This window comes from Ranitomeya variabilis, chromosome 2, assembly GCF_051348905.1.
Source record: "Ranitomeya variabilis isolate aRanVar5 chromosome 2, aRanVar5.hap1, whole genome shotgun sequence".
In the NCBI taxonomy this organism is placed as follows: domain Eukaryota; kingdom Metazoa; phylum Chordata; class Amphibia; order Anura; family Dendrobatidae; genus Ranitomeya; species Ranitomeya variabilis.
In genome coordinates this window covers 974,662,852-974,680,078 of record NC_135233.1, presented here as the reverse complement: position 1 = coordinate 974,680,078, position 17,227 = coordinate 974,662,852, and the positions used below count along the sequence as shown (strand labels likewise).

At 38.4% G+C, this 17,227-nt stretch overlaps 1 protein-coding gene across 1 annotated transcript in view; it reads right to left on the bottom strand.

Annotated features, from left to right (window-relative positions):
* Positions 1-17,227, bottom strand: part of CLSTN2 (calsyntenin 2) — a 1,535,903-nt gene that overhangs the window by 204,018 nt on the left and 1,314,658 nt on the right. Inside the window, exon 9 of the mRNA XM_077290847.1 lies at positions 14,808-14,970. Coding sequence (XP_077146962.1) covers positions 14,808-14,970 — 163 coding nt within the window. The remainder of the gene's footprint in view (positions 1-14,807; positions 14,971-17,227) is intronic.

Here is a 17,227-nt window from a genome sequence, read left to right as displayed (position 1 = left end):
TGGTGTCAACCTCCACAGTCAGGAAGGGAATTGTGAAGGGCAAAACAAGTCCCTATCTCCCCTAATTTCTGCTCTTTTTTAAATCACTGTTTTTCATTGCATTGTGTGTGCATTTATATCTTTATTTATTGGGTTTTTAAACTAACTAAATAAAGAGATAATTTTTAAGGTTTTTGTTTTTTTTTGTTCACATTTATAAGGGCCCCAGAGGTTGATAGGTTTGGTTGTTGTTGAAGGGGCTGTGTGGGGGGCTATGTAGGGGCTCATACTGTATATAGGGGGATGTCAGCATATTTAATTCTGCTCAATATTAAGTCATACAATCTGGTTCATTCCTCAACCAAGAATCTGCAAAAACCCTAGTCCATGCCCTCATCATCTCTCGCCTTGACTACTGCAACCTCCTGCTCTGTGGCCTCCCCTCGAACACTCTCGCACCCCTCCAATCTATTCTAAAGTCTGCTGCCTGACTAATCCACCTGTCCCCCCGCTATTCCCCGGCCTCTCCCCTCTGTCAATCCCTTCACTGGCTCCCCATTGCCCAGAGACTCCAGTACAAAACCCTAACCGTGACGTACAAAGCCATCCACAACCTGTCTCCTCTATACATCTGTGACCTCGTCTCCCGGTACTTACCTGCACGCAACCTCTGATCCTCACAAGATCTCCTTCTCTACTCCCCTCTTATCTCCTCTTCCCTCAATCGTATACAAGATTTCTCTCGCGTATCACCCCTACTCTGGAACCCTCTACCACAACACATCAGACTCTCGCCTACCATCGAAATCTTCAAAAAGAACCTGAAGACCCTCCTCTTCCAACAAGCATACAACCTGCAGTAACCACCGATCGACCAAACTGCTGCATGACCAGCTCTATCCTCACCTACTGTATTCTCACCCATCCCTTGTAGATTGTGAGCCTTCGCGGGCAGGTTCCTCACTCCTCCTGTACCAGTTATGACTTGTATTGTTTAAGATTATTGTACTTGTTTTTATTATGTATAGCCCTCCTCACATGTAAAGCGCCATGGAATAAATGGCGCTTTAACAATAAATATTAATAATAATAATAATAATACAATAAATAAAATGTATTAGTAGTAGGTTAATATTAATATTGAGAAGAATTAATTTCAGCCTATGGGTTCGGCCTACAAAATAGTTATAGTCTCTTATGTGGCCCTTTAGGAAAATTCAACCCCCATTCCTGGTCTATTTTGTATAGGGCTATGTTACGTATAGTGCTTTGCATAAGGGAAAAATTTGCACGTCGCACAATGTGCGCCACTATCTCTGTTGTTTTCCATCTACAGATGTATACCAAAGCACATGACCGATCACATGGTTTATCAATGAGTATCATGTGACATGCCATGTGATACATTGGGTACTTGGGGGGCCACACCTTCTAAACATTCCCCGGGGCTCTGGCTACTCTTAATCCGCCCATGGTAGCAGCCATCAAATATTTTTCAAGTTCCCTAGTGTATGCTTTTTTGCTGTTTATATACGCCAAAATTAAATAAAAAAAAACTACAGCTGATCCATTAAAAGTCTTCACATGGTTCAGTCAATAAAAAAGTGACAGCTCTCAAACACAAACCCATTTTTTTCAGTTTACGGTACTTTTTGCAGTGAAAATTAAAAAGAAATGTTCATATACATATAGTATTTCTGTAATGATACTATGGCAAGTCTCAAAATGAAGTTAACATGCTTTTTTTTACTAGACAGTGAAATAAAAAAAAATCAATGGCATCACTTTTTTCTGTTCTCATTACATTATATGTAATACAACAAATCTCACAAAAATGTTGATTTTTTTCTTAGTTCACCTGATGGCGAAAAAAGCCCTGTAACAGCAAATTGTTTTAATGTGATACAAAATACATTCTGCATTTTGTCATGGAAACCCCTATTTAGGGAGAGCTTTAGGGGAGATGCATGGGCTTTCATATGTTTACCCGTGTTGACCAAATCAGCCAAAAAAGGGAGTTGATCAATCAATCGGAAACAAGTACATACACCACAGAATCGGTTGGGTAATCCACCCTATTGATAGAGGTGGAGGCTTTTATTGTTACTATCATAAAATACTCTACTGCTTGGATGAAACTAAAATAGTAAAATCTATGGAAAAGGTTATCTCCAATATATGACTAAATGCGATCATATGATAGTCTTGTCTTGTATTTTTTGAATATCTAGATCAACGCTTTATCTTTGATACTAAGTGCACCTATCTGACCCTGTATCTTTAGTTCTGCTGTTTGGGCACAATTATTACCTTACACTATAGTTTGCGTCTGTAGATAACAGAGCAGTATTCATTTCTATTCGGTTGCTCATTTTATCATCAGTTTTACCACTAGTTCAGCATCTTACCCTTAAATCTGTTTATAAAGTTATCAGCTTATAGTTTGTTTTTATGCAGAGATCAGAGACAATAATTACATTTTTTATTATCTGTACAGAAACTTTTCTTACTTTTTAGTTTTCTTATCTCGAAAAGGTTAGAACTGATTCACCAAGTCTGAGATTCAAAGGGAATAACTTACATTTTGGAAAATCGATGTAGAACACACTGTTTATTATCTCACTCAATTGTTCTTTTGTTCACTAGGAATATAACCAATACAAGGAATAAATTATAATTTAAAGCTACTTACAAAGTAAAGTAAAGCTACTTAAAAACATTATACGTGCCCATTTAAAGGGGTACATCAGTCTAAATAATTTTTTACCTATCCATAAGATAGAAAGGTTGGGTAGTTTGAATGGAGTGACAAAAAAAAGCAACACTGAATGGAAAGGTAGGGCATATGTCCAACTTGTGCTTCCTTCTAACTATCATATCATACAAGATAACACTAAGAGCAAAAGGGTCTTATCTGATGGACCAATTTGCATAGGTGAAGGGTAAATTGCTCACCTTTTGCGATTGTTAAACCCACGACCAAGAAATCAAGGACTGACAGCTGCTGCAGTACCCTCAGCCTGGGAGATCCTGCCATACATGGCAAGTAGTGGGAGGATAGGAGTAGTAGTCTGCGCTGCTGATGTAATTCAAGAATCCAGAAGACATTGAACAAGATTGACCAAGTGGTTTATTCTCAACGCGTTTCGAAGTACAAGCAATTTTTTTATCAAGAGAACCACAACATTAATGTCTTCTGGAGTCCTGAATTACATAATCAGCACAGACTACTACCCTTATCCTCCGACTACATACCACAATCTTTTGACTAGGTAGAATGGGAAAAAACATAGATAATGTATCTTGATATCTTAGAGATGTGTTAAATGATAAACATAAAACTTCTAAATCCTTCTATGCAGACAACTCCATTTCTGAGTCTTGAGTCTAAAAATCTAAATATAGCATTTATTCTCTATTAAGAAGTGAGTCATCTGAGAACCATATAATCAAGGATATAATGCCTTTTTAAAACTAATAGTGATGTGGACAAGATATAGTCTGACTTCTTGCATTAAGAGACAAATAATGGTTATATCAGCGTGGCACAAAATGCTTTGGATATTTGTGCATTTAAAGAGAATCTGTCAGCATGATCAATACTCCCAAACCGCATTTATAGTCATGCAGATTTTGAAACTGTAAATCCATTGACACCTTTTTATTCTCTATCTGTTGCTGCATTCCTGAATAGCATTAGCTGCTGCCATGATGTCAGCGACAATGTCAATACTGGACTTCAGGTGCAGTGCCAGAGACTCTGCTCTGGACCCAAAAATGGTGAATAAAGCAGAGTATGCTTACTTTTTTATATATCAAACTGCAGTGGGAGAGGCAGTTTTCTGAAAGAGAACTATTGCTTTAAGAAGCCTCTGCCCCTCGAGCTTGCTTTCCCTACCAGCACTTTCCTCTTTAGATTGATTCAAGGCTGATTGTCTAATTTCTTTGCCTAGTACTTAATATCACACAGAGAGCTATCAATCAACCTAAAGAGGTTTTTGCTGGGCAGGGAAGCAAAATCAGGAGGCAGTGACTTGTTAAGTGCTATTAATTACAATTTGCCAATGAAGGCAACTGATCCCTAACTAAAGACGGTTAAAAATGAACTTTTAATAAACTATTTAAAGAATAATATTAAAAGATACAACAGTCAGTGTGTATGTGGGGACACCAGGATATAAACCTTTTTCCGCTATGCTCACTATATAGTAATTCCCTTTATCCCACACTAGTACATATTGAATATGCAAATTGCCTCTTCTGAGAAAAAGAGGACTTAAACTCTATAGCGCCACCTGTTGGAAGTAGTCTGCGTGTCACCGTGTCTGGGAATTGAGATACTGATTTGGCTTTTATCCTAAGTCATATTGCACGACTCGTTAAAGGGTTGATTGTGACTTGTAGGATCGCTACTTCCAACAGGTGGCGCTATAGAGTTAAGTCCTCTTTTTCTCAGAAGAGTCAATTTGCGTATTTAATTTCCCAGAGGAGCATTGCACGGCGAATAAGCCTCCTTACCTTGATAGGCCAGCTGGTATGTCACTCTCCATAAGGAGAAACATTACCCCTTAGACCCTAGTACATATTGATAAGTATTAGCTTGGTGCGGCCGCTACCTACTGCTCTCCAATATTGTTGGCAATAGCACAGACTGACTAAAGCGAGTACAACCTAAAGCCTCCCCAACATGTTTCACCAGGAATCTGACATCATCAGGGTTCAGAGGCTTAATGATTATTTAGGGATTTAGTTAGGGATCAGTTGCCTTCATTGGCAAATTGTAATTAATGCTAATGCCCTACGCTGACTGGGTGGACAGCAATTTTGTCTGTTTGCATTGTTAAGTGTTATGTCATTCCCACTGCCACTTATTTGCATGCAAGTTAAAAGTCAAATGATGGAATGCAGCAACAGTTACAAGATATAAACATGCTGATGAATTTGCATTTCAACTACCTGAATGCCCATGTATGCATGGGGACAACCAAAAAAAGGTTTGATTTTACTGACACTCCATTTATTAAAGCCCTAAAATATTAAAAAGGTAAAATATCTGTCATTGAAAGGTCTTTCATTTTATTTGACATAACTGTGCATTTAAGAAAACCTATCCTATTCTAAACTTTGAACCATAAAATTTCCAGAAATTTTTTCCTCTCCTTTATCACATGATCATAACTTTTGTTATTGTTTTGTTCTAACATAGACATATGAAGGCTTTTTACTTTTTGCTGGTCAGGTTGTAGTTTTGAATCATCATTTATGTGTACCACTTATAATAAGAGAAAATGGCTAAAAAATACTAAAGGTGGCAAAATGGTGAAAAAAATTAATTAGCACCAGTGATTTCTTGAGGTTTTAGTTTTACACTGTTAAATGTGCAGTAAAAATTACCTGTAAATATGATTCTATTGATCAATGTGATTACGAAAATACCAGAAATGTTTATTTTTCATTATTTTTTATTGCCTTAAAAATTTCAAAATTTAAAAATAAAAAAAATTGTATTTCCATGTTCCCATACCCATAACTTTTTACATTACCATAAATACAGGTGCATGAGAGCTTATTTCTTGGTCGGCATTTCTTGGTGGTGTTTTCATCTGTACAATTTTTTGGTATGTACTTTGATTTGATTTCTTTTTATTGCTTTCTTATTGTTTTGAAAAAACGCAATTGTGATGTTTTGATTTTTTCCCCACTATGGGATTTGCCAATTAGCCTAATTCACTTTATATTTTGATAGATTAGAGTGTTTTAGATACAGCAATATCCAATATGTATATTTTTTAAATTTCTTTATTGTTAATTGGCAAAGTGGTGATTCAAAGTTATATCACTTAGGGGACTTGAACCTGCAATGGTTTGATCACTCTTACTATATACAACAATATACCACATTATTGCAGTATACAGATAAAATCAATCTTCTACGATGCCCAGGCACAGGCTGAATGTTGCTTGAGAAGTCACATGACAATCACAGGGGTCTTTGTCCAGCCCCTGGCTATCATTGGAACTCATCAGCCCACCGTGTTTGCATTGTTGGAGAGGGCCAATGGTTACTTGAACTAAAGTCTTGGCTGAATTGCAGCACTAAAATGCTGCAGTCAGTAATTGACAGTGGAATCTAGGACATTAACATTTAAGATATTAGTAGTGATCAGCATGCTTTCTGCTGTTAGAAGCAGATGTTGGCTATATAATATTGTCACGGGTGTGTCAGATACTACAGACAAAGGCTCTGCATCTGGCTGCAGAAAGGCTCTGCATTTGGCAATGCATACGCCTTATTAATCCTTCTGAATTTTGGACCCAGTGGCAACATCCCTCTGGCTCAAATTGACACACCTGAACCTGGGTGTTTATAGACTCTCAGTCTGCTTCAGGGAGTCGCCGGTGATATTCACATTTTCTCTTGTGAAGGCTTGGAACTAGAGCAGGTGACTTACTTCCTCTCTGGTGCTGTTTGAGGGCGTTTTGTGTTACCTTTCAGAGTCTGCTCAAGCTAAGTTGCTTTCCCCTTGTTTGCCTCCCTTTTCTTTAGTGTACAGTGTGGAATGACCAGTGCACATCCCCCTTCCCTATTCAGGGCCTAGCTCTAGGGATATACAGGGCTTAGGTACCTGCTCGGTGAGTGCTATAGAACCAATATAGGGATGGTAAAGGAGGAAGGGTGCTATTAGATCTGCCTAGGGGTCTCCACTAGCCCTCTCCCTAGTGTTTGGGCTTCCTTTCCCTTCTGTTGCACTTAGTCTTCCCACACTGTGCGTGACAAATATTGCCAGCATCTCCCTCTGTAAAGTAGGCTTTGCTAATGACCCAGCTCCAAATTTCCTGACATGCTCAATGACGTATATATCTGTATTGGAGCAAAGGGCTTACATTAAGATGAATCTGCTCATGATAAACCTCATTAAAAACAAAGAAATATAAAGGAAACATACTTAAAGGTGCCCTGCAGGCAAGTTTACCCTGAATTATGTCATGTTTAGGGTCTGAGGGAGCAATGCCTGACTTCTTTCTTTGGTATTCTTAAGCCATGCATTTTCCCCTCAGGTTCTGTACTACGCATAGAGCTTTAGAGTTTTATATGTTGTATTACTGTAACTTGTATTTTTTTACATCTTTTTCACAATTTATATTTTTCATGTAGAAAGCTGAAGAATGTGTGAATGCTATAGAAAGATGAAGCGCAGACATATGTAATGACTCATTACTAAAATGAAACATGTCTAGTCTTTGTTAATGGTTCATTCTTCTTTCCATAATTTTCTGAATAATGGAACTATTGCCACCTTAATTCCAGCAGTATATATATATATATATATATATATATATATATATATATATATATATATATATATATACACTTTTGTAAACTTTTCTCTATTATGAACAATAATTCCTTCAAAGGTCACATTTCTTTTCAAATAAATACATTTCGTCTGTTATGAAAGTAGTGCCCACTCAGTGGTAGGCAACTCAAGTTATAATAAATAAAAAGTCAAATTTCAGAAACAGTGCCCTGATCTCATTGGACATTTGGACACCCCATTCCAAAACTAAAAGCTTTAATAAACACTCGTCCCCTTTCATGGCAATACTCTCATCCCCTCTACTGGGAAGGTTTTTCACAAGATTTTGAAATGTGCTCATTCAGCCAAAATTTGTGAGGTCAGACAGTCCTAAAAATGTTTGATGTGGTTGTGGCAAGGGTTCTGTTGAGGCACTCAGTTACTTCATTCAAAACATTTTGAGCCTTAATTTGTGCAGAGGTCTACAGTCATTCTTGAACTGAAAAAGGCTGTCCCCAAACTGTTGACTCCAACAGGAAAGAATACTTTTTTCTAAAATGTCTCTGTGATGTAGCATTGACAATTATCTTCACTCACAGATCCCAAATTCTGAAAAGCAGCCCCATACCATTAATCCTCCATCAAATTGAGATGAGCAGATCAGGCAAAATTAGAGTTTGCCTGTTCACATAGATTTTCCCATGAAATTTGATTCACAGAAAAGTTATTCACGGCAAATTTCCCTTATGTTCTAATAAATGTCCCTATGTTCTAATAAAGGTAAAATGTAAGAATTAAAATAATACTTACCCTATCACTCACCTCTCCAGCTTTCATGCTCCTCACCATCCCAAATCCAGTCCTCATCGCATTGTTATCACTGCAGTTGAGCACTGAATTCGCAGGCATCCTCATTCAAAATTGACACGTTCGACCCTGTTGAGGCCCCAGACGGTTCTGTGCAAGCGTGCGTAATGTCTCAACATCATGATGCACGAGGGATATGCAGAAATTCAGCACTTGGAAGCAGTGATAAGAAGCTGTGATGAGGACTGGATAAGTGATGATGAAGAGCGGGCAAGCTGGTGTAAGGGGAGTATTTTTTTATTCTACAGATGTTTTATTTCTCTTTAATGTTCAGGAAAATGGCAGCCAATGGAAACAAATTACACAAATCCTCAATTTGGTGAATGTGGATTTTTTGAAATATTTCAGTAGATTCCATTTGTATATAATTTCTCAAATCTAGCAGTCACTAGACATTCTGGTAAGTAGCATTTTTTAGACATTGACCAAACCCAGATTCAGCCAACAAATTGCTATATAGTGAAACGTAATTCACTATGCCAAGGAACACATTTACACTGCTCTAGAGTTTAGTCGTGACTTGCTTTATACAACACTAGACAACTCTTTTCATTGCACTTGATAATTTTAATCTTTTGTGCAGCAGCTCAGCCATGGAAACCTTTTTTTATAAAGCTTCTACTGCAGAAATCATCATCTTCATGTCACTTGATCTTACAATTGTAGCTGAACTGTTGGCACTCTAGATGCATTTATCTACCTGACCAGATTAGAATAGATCAGAAATTCCATGAACTGAGTTGTGGTGAAGGTAGCAGCCTATGACAATGTCATAAGACTGAGTTTGTCAGTCTGACCCATACTACTACCATAAGAAGTATGGAAATTGCTTCCTAGGAATGGATGTAAACAAAACCAAAGAAAAGACAATGTGTGCATATACCCTAATGAAAATAAGTAAGTAAAAAAGAAAGTGCATTAAATAATTAACATAGGGTACTTAATAAACACTGTTTTTCATAAAAAAAGCATAAAGCTGTCCCACCGCAACAAGGTGTACCCAATTGGGACAGTAACTACACTCTCTAATGTTAAAACCTACCTAGTGTGAATAGTTGTACGAGGAGAAAAAAGGAGTATATTGGGTTTAAAAAGGTAATATTTTATTTAAATATACAAGAAATTCATTATTAGTATCAATAAGTACAAAACATACAAAAAGATATAAGGTGCATGAAGATGATTTAAAGAAGCAGGTATCCCCCGGTGTGCAATGCCATGTCTATAGACCAGTCTGACAATGATCAGCTCCTGGTAATGAATGACTGATAGTAGCTGCTAAAATAGCCTAAAATCCTAACACAAGATGTAAAGTATTATCAAAGTATTAAGCAGCGCTTACCGCTATAGTGACGGGCAGAGAGACACACCGGGCTGGAACTGTAGCAGAGAGAGAGACCCCCGTGTGAATAGTGGCTGAGAGTCACCGGGTCCCAACTGGACACCCAGCTTTGGAGGGACTATATATTAACTGACAGCTCAGTGAAAAGGGGCCACACCCTATTTGTACTGAATACAAAAATGCTGAAGAAAAGCAGAAAAATATTTAGAATTGAGAGTCCTCAGTGGTTGATACCTTTTAATGGCTAACTGAAAAGATGGTAACAAATTGCAAGCTTTCGAGACTACATACGTCTCTTCATCAGGCAAAGACTAAAACAAATTCTGAAGAATCACATATTTATGCACAACATAGTATAGAGAAAAAAAAAAAAAAAAAGGGGAAAAAAAACCATGGATAAGCTAGGTGACATGAAGCAGAATTACCATGGGTGATAAACAGTTACGTCCATAAATATTGGGCCAATTCTTAGATAAGGATTGTTTTATTGTCCTGTGATTAGGGTCTGAAAAAGCAGAAAAGCAGAAAACTGAGCCGGAGTATGACTGGAAAACATGCATGATGTAAAAGCATGTTCACACTGGCCATGTAAACAAACAAAAGACAATGTGTGCATATACCCCATTGAAAATAAGTAAGTAAAAAAGAAAGTGCATTAAGTAATAATATAGGGTACTTAGTAAACACTGTTTTTGATCAAGCATCTTTCTGCATTCGACTTGAAGCCATTACTTGTTAATAAGGCAATTAGTGTTGGTCACTTATAAATTCACAGATGACAAATTTGAACTTCTTCTGGCCAAGTAGAATTAAATGGACACTCATATTCTTTCTCCTTTTTGCCATCATTATTTCTGTAACATTTTTACTTTTTAAAAACTTTCATTTTACCCTAAACTTTGCTACAGCCTTTTCCTTCAAAATTATTCCTTTTACCTTTGTTGTTGGATTATGGCTGATAGTAGCTGAGCTTCCTATTTCTGGTGTTACTAAACATTTTTCTTGATTGCTCTGTGTGAATCCAATTAACATATTAGAACTATCCACATTAACTACAGGTGCTTCTCACAAAATTAGAATATCATCAAAAGTGTTCAGGTCTTCAATATATATATATATATATATATATATATATATATATATATATATATATATATATATATATATATACTGTATATATACACACACATATACATATATATATATATATATATATATATATACACACACACACTATATATATATATATATATATATATATATATATATATATATATATATATATATATATACACACAAAGTACAGACCAAAAGCTTGGACACACCTTCTCATTTAAAGATTTTTCTGTATTTTCATGACTATGAAAACTGTACATTCACCGCTGAAGGCATCAAAACTATGAATTAACACATGTGGAATTATATACTTAACAAAAAAGTGTGAAACAACCGAATTATGTCTTATATTCTAGGTTCTTCAATGTAGCCACCTTTTGCTTTGATTACTTCTTTGCAAACTCTTGGCATTCTCTTGATGAGCTTCAAGAAGTAGTCACCGGGAATGGTCTTCCAACAATCTTGAAGGAGTTCCCAAAGAGATGCTTAGCACTTGTTGGCCCTTTTGCCTTCACTCTGTGGTCCAGCTCACCCCAAACCAAGTCATCTGGCGTAGCACCCCATCACTCTCCTTCTTGGTCAAATAGCCCTTACACAGCCTGGAGGTGTGTTTGGGGTCATTGTCCAGTTGAAAAATAAATGATGGTCCAACTAAACGCAAACCAGGTGGAATAGCATGCCGCTGCAAGATGCTGTGGTAGCCATGCTGGTTCAGTATGCCTTCAATTTTGAATAAATCCCCAACAGTGTCACCAGCAAAGCACCCCCATACCATCACACCTCCTCCTCCATGTTCCACGGTTGTAACCAGGCATGTAGAGTCCATCTGTTCACCTTTTCTGCGTCGCACAAAGACACGGTGGTTGGAATCAAAGATCTCAAATGTGGACTCATCAGACCAAAGCACAGATTTCCACTGGTCTAATGTCCATTCCTTGTGTTCTTTAGCCCAAACAAGTTTCTTCTGCTTGTTGCCCGTCCTTAGCAGTGGGTTCCTAGCAGCTATTTTACCATGAAGGCCTGCTCCACAAAGTCTCCTCTGAACAGTTGTTGTAGACATGTGTCTGCTGCTAGAACTCTGTGTGGCATTGACCTGGTCTCTAATCTGAGCTGCTGTTAACCTGCGATTTCTGAGGCTGGTGACTCGGATAAACTTATCCTCAGAAGCAGAGGTGACTCTTGGTCTTCCTTTCCTGGGGTGGTCCTCATGTGAGCCAGTTTCTTTGTAGCTCTTGATGGTTTTTGCCACTGCACTTGGGGACACTTTCAAAGTTTGCCCAATTTTTCGGACTGACTGATCTTCATTTCTTAAAGTAATGATGGCCACTCGTTTTTCTTTACTTAGCTGCTTATTTCTTGCAATAATACAAATTCTAACAGTCTATTCAGTAGGCCTATCAGCCTGTGTATCCACCAGACATCTGCACAACACAACTGATGGTCCCAACCCCATTTACGAGGCAAGAAATCCCACTTATTAAACCTGAGAGGGCACACCTGTGAATTGAAAACCATTCCCGGTAACTACCTCTTGAAGCTCATCAAGAGAATGCCAAGAGTGGGCAAAGCAGTTATCAAAGCAAAAGGTGGCTACTTTGAAGAACCTAGAATATAAGACATATTTTCTGTTGTTTCACACTTTTTTTGTTAAGTTTAGCATTCTACATGTGTTAATTCATAGTTTTGATGCCTTCAGTGTGAATGTACAATTTTCATAGTCATGAAAATACAGAAAAATGTTTAAATGAGAAGGTGTGTCTGTACTGTATATATATATATATATATATATATATATATATATATATATATGTATATATAAATATATATATATATATATATATACTAGATTGTGGCCCGATTCTAACGCATCGGGTATTCTAGAATATGCATGTCCCCGTAGTATATGGACAATGATGATTCCAGAATTCGCGGCAGACTGTGCCCGTCGCTGATTGGTCGAGGCAACCTTTATGACATCATCATCGCCATGGCAACCATTATGACATCTACGTCGATACTGTGCCCGTCGCTGATTGGTCGAGGCGAATTCGCGGCAGACTGTGCCCGTCGCTGATTGGTCGAGGCAACCTTTATGACATCATCATCGCCATGGCAACCATTATGACATCTACGTCGATACTGTGCCCGTCGCTGATTGGTCGAGGCGAATTCGCGGCAGACTGTGCCCGTCGCTGATTGGTCGAGGCAACCTTTATGACATCATCGTCGCCATGCTGTGCCCGTCGCTGATTGGTCGAGGCCTGGCGGCCTCGACCAATCAGAAACGCAGGATTTCCAGGACAGATAGACAGACATAAAGACAGACAGATAGACGGAAAATCCCTTAGACAATTATATATATAGATATAGAGTCATTACAAACAAATAGAGTGATCTATTTCAAGTCTTTATTTCTGCAATTATTGATGATTATGGCTTACAGCAAATGAAAACCCAAAAGTCATTATCTTATTAAATTAGAATACTGTATAACACCAGCTTGAAAATATGATTTTCACATCCGAAATGTTGGCCTACTGAAATGTATGTTCAGTAAATGCACTCAATACTTTGTCGGGGCTCCATTTGCATCAATTACCGCATCAATTTGGCATGGCATGGAGGCGATCAGCCTGTGGCACTGCTGAGGTGTTATGGAAGCCCAGTTTGCTTTGATAGCAACCTTCAGCTCGTCTGCATTGTTGGGTCTGGTGTCTCTCATCTTCCTCTTGACAATACCCCATAGATTCTCTATGGGGTTAAGGTCAAGTGAGTTTGCTGGCCAATCAAGCACATTGATACTGTTGTTTTTAAGCCAGATATTGGTACTTTTGGCAATGTGGACATTTGCCAAGTCCTGCTGGAGAATGAAATTTCCATCTCCAAAAACTTGTCAGCAAAGGGAAGTATGAAGTTCTCTAAAATTTTCTGGCAGACGGCTGTGCTGGTCTTGATAAAACACAGTGGACCTATGGCAGCAGATGACATGACTCCCCAAACCATCATTGATTGTGAAAACGTCACACTATTCCTCAAGCAGCTTGGATTGTGTGTGACTATCCACTCTTTCTCCAGACTCTGGGACCTTAGTTTCCAAATTAAATGCAAAGTTTACTTTCATCTTTAAACAACACCTTGTACCACTGAGCAACAGTCCAGTTCTTTTTCTCCTTGGCCCAGGTAAGACACTTCTGGCATTGTCTATTTGTCATGAGTGGCTTGACACAAGGAATGTGACACTTGTAGCCCATGTCCTGGATAAGTCTGAGTGTGGTGACTCTTGAAGCAATGACTCCAGCAGCAGTCCAGTCCTTGTGAATCTCCCCCACATTTTTGAATGATCTTTTCTTAACAATCCTTTCAAGGCTGCGGTTATCCCGGTTGCTTGTGCACCTTTTTCTCCCACATTTTTTCCTACCACTCAACTTTCCATTAATATGCTTGGATAAAGCACTCTGTGACCAGCCAGCTTCTTTAGCATTGACATTTTGTGGCTTAGCCTCCTTGTGGAGTGTGTCAATCACTGCCTTCTGGACATCTGTTAAGTCAGCAGTCTTCCCCATGACTGTGGAACCTACTGAAACAGACTAAGGGACCTTTTTTAAACACTTAGGAAGCCTTTCCAGGTGTTTTCTGTTAATTATTCTAATTTACTGAGATAATGGCTTTTGGGTTTTCATTGGCTGTAAGCCATAATCATCAACATAAAACAGAAATAAACAGAGATAGATCACTCTGTTTGTAATGACTCTATATAATAAATCAGTTTTACTTATTGTATTGAGGAACTGAAATAAATTAACTTTTTGATGATATTCTAATTTGGGGAGAAACACCTGTCTCTTGTTATCTAGAAATTTATAAGATTGTTTTGTTATTTCATAAAATTTTAACTCAGTGATTGTATGTTTGGAATTGTAGTTTTATTCTAACATCTGGAGAAGCACTGGTTGTGAATTACTGCAAACAGTGCATCGTTAATAATTGGTCACCACTATGGGAGCTCCCAGGAAGTGTTAGAAGTGAAAACTGTTGACGTTCATACCAAGCTGATTGTAGCATGAGAAGATGCACTTTTGGTGACAAGTACAATGCATGAAATAGGTTTGTTGTATCACTTTTTCTCACTGTTAATCAAAAACATGGAATCACCATCATTTTTTTGTATTTCACACGGCTGTCCTTCACAATATATAATGTCTTACCTTGCCAACAAGCCCCGACTGTCAGTTGCATGGCAATGTGTGAGGGATGGATTGGCCAATCATTTGTTACCAAGTATGGCTCATACATTCCTCCATCCATGTACAGTGTCACTACTGGGAAGTCTATGTTGATTACGTAGTAGTGCCATTCTTTGTCACAGATCTGGAAAATACATGGGATTAGCAATTAGTTAAAATATACTATTCATTGCATAATTTTGAATATTAATAATTAATAGCATTATATAGACATGCATGCTTTAAAAGTAAAGTACAAGGACCTACAATCTTTAAGGCAAGGGAGAAGGAGACAGTAAGGGATGGGCAATAAACAATACACACATAATATTTTAGAACATTTCTCTTTATTTCCAGGTGTCTCTGCTGATTAACAGATCTACCAGTTCCCTGAATGCTGAGCTCTATATAACCCCGCCCCCAACACTGATTGGCAGCTTTCTGTGTACACTGTGCATAGGCAGAAATATGCCAATCAGTGGTGGAGGCAGCATCGCTAACCCACTTGTGAAAATCTACTGTCAATGATGCAGTGATTTCATATTAGATATCAAAACTCTGGTGACAGATCTCCAACAGTGCCCTTGATACCCACCTCATCCCAACAGCTGCCCCACACACCCAAACTTTTATTAACCCTTTATCCATGGCATTTAGGGCCCCTACTTGCTCACAGGGATTTCTCTAATGAACTATGCATTTATTTCACATAGTTTTTGACAAATAGTCTGCATTTAGTTTATAAGTGTGCTGTTATCCTACTCCCGTATACACTATATAGGTCATCAGTGTCTGAGTGATAGAACCTGACCACAGGGAGAGGTTGTAACATAAATGTGTATTCATGTCTATGGTCATTCTCAACTAGAGTTTATGGTATATAATTATGGAAACAGCTAAATGAGGGGGAACAGCTGTCCCACTATGAGGATTTTAGAAGCACTTATGTTTCCAGAGAATTATTCATCTGTTTCCATAATTCCTATACGAATTAATGGAGGAATTATCATCTCTATTCATTGTTCCAGGTGTCTAGTCATCTGCCTACTCTGGTCGGAGATATTTATGGCATATGTTGAGAATAAAATTGGATACATACACAAAGCTGATAAATGTTTATTAGTGATGAGCGAATATACTCGTTACTCGAGATTTCTCGAGCATGCTCGGGTGTCCTCCGTGTATTTTTTAGTGCTCAGAGATTTAGTTTTTTTGCCACAGCTGAATGATTTACATCTGTTAGCCAGCGTAAGTACATGTGGGGGTTGCCAGGTTGCTAGGGAATCCCCACATGTACTTATGCTGGCTAACAGATGTAAATCATTCAGCTGCGGCAAAAAAACTAAATCTCCAAGCACTAAAAAATACACGGAGGACACCCGAGCATGCTCGAGAAATCTTGAGTAACGAGTATATTCGCTCATCACCAATGTTTATGTTTGATGGGGTCAGTCAAACGTGTGACCCAGTCTAGTTAAACCTGACACAGCCTATAGTACCAATGGCCACTTGACGCATGAGTTGACAAAATAATTAGACTTTGTACTGATCAACCATGCAATGATACACTTTTAACTTCAAAATGTTATAGTACAGAAAGAAATAAAATCTTATGAATAATTATTTGCAAAGTGTTAACTGATTTAGTCTCTAACTATTCCTGTTACAATTGAACTTTCTCATTAAGCTCAAAAAGTTAAACATATATGTCCATATAAAAGATGGCCATATCTACTATATAATTGTCTAAGGGTCACTTCTGTCTTTCTGTCTGTCCTTCTGTCTTTCTGTCTGTCTGTCTGTCATGGATATTCATTGGTCGCGGCCTCTGTCTGTCATGGAAATCCAAGTCGCTGATTGGTCGCGGCAAAACGGCTACGACCAATCAGCGACGGGCACAGTCTGGCGGCAAAATGGCCGCTCCTTCCTCCCCACAGTCAGTGCCCACTCCATAATCCCCTCCAGTCAGCGCTCACACAGGGTTAATGGCAGCGGTAACAGACTGCATTATGCCGCGGTGTAATGCACTCCATTACCGCTGCTATTAACCCTGTGTGACCAACTTTTTACTATTGATGCTGCCTATGCGGCATCAATAGTTAAAAAATCCAATGATAAAAATAATTAAAAAAAAATCGTTATATACTCACCATCTGTCGGCCCCTCGGATCCAGAACCGGCCTTTCCCGCTCCTCGCGACGCTCTGGTGACCGCTCCATGCATTGCAGTCTCGCGAGAAGATGACGTAGCGGTCTTGCGAGACCTCTACGTCATCATCTCGCGAGACCGCAATGCACTCTTGGGACCAGAGCGCGCAAGAAGCGTCGGTAACCGCTTCGCCTGGATCTGGGGCCAACGGAAGGTGAGTATATAACTATTTTTTATTTTAATTCTTTTTTTTA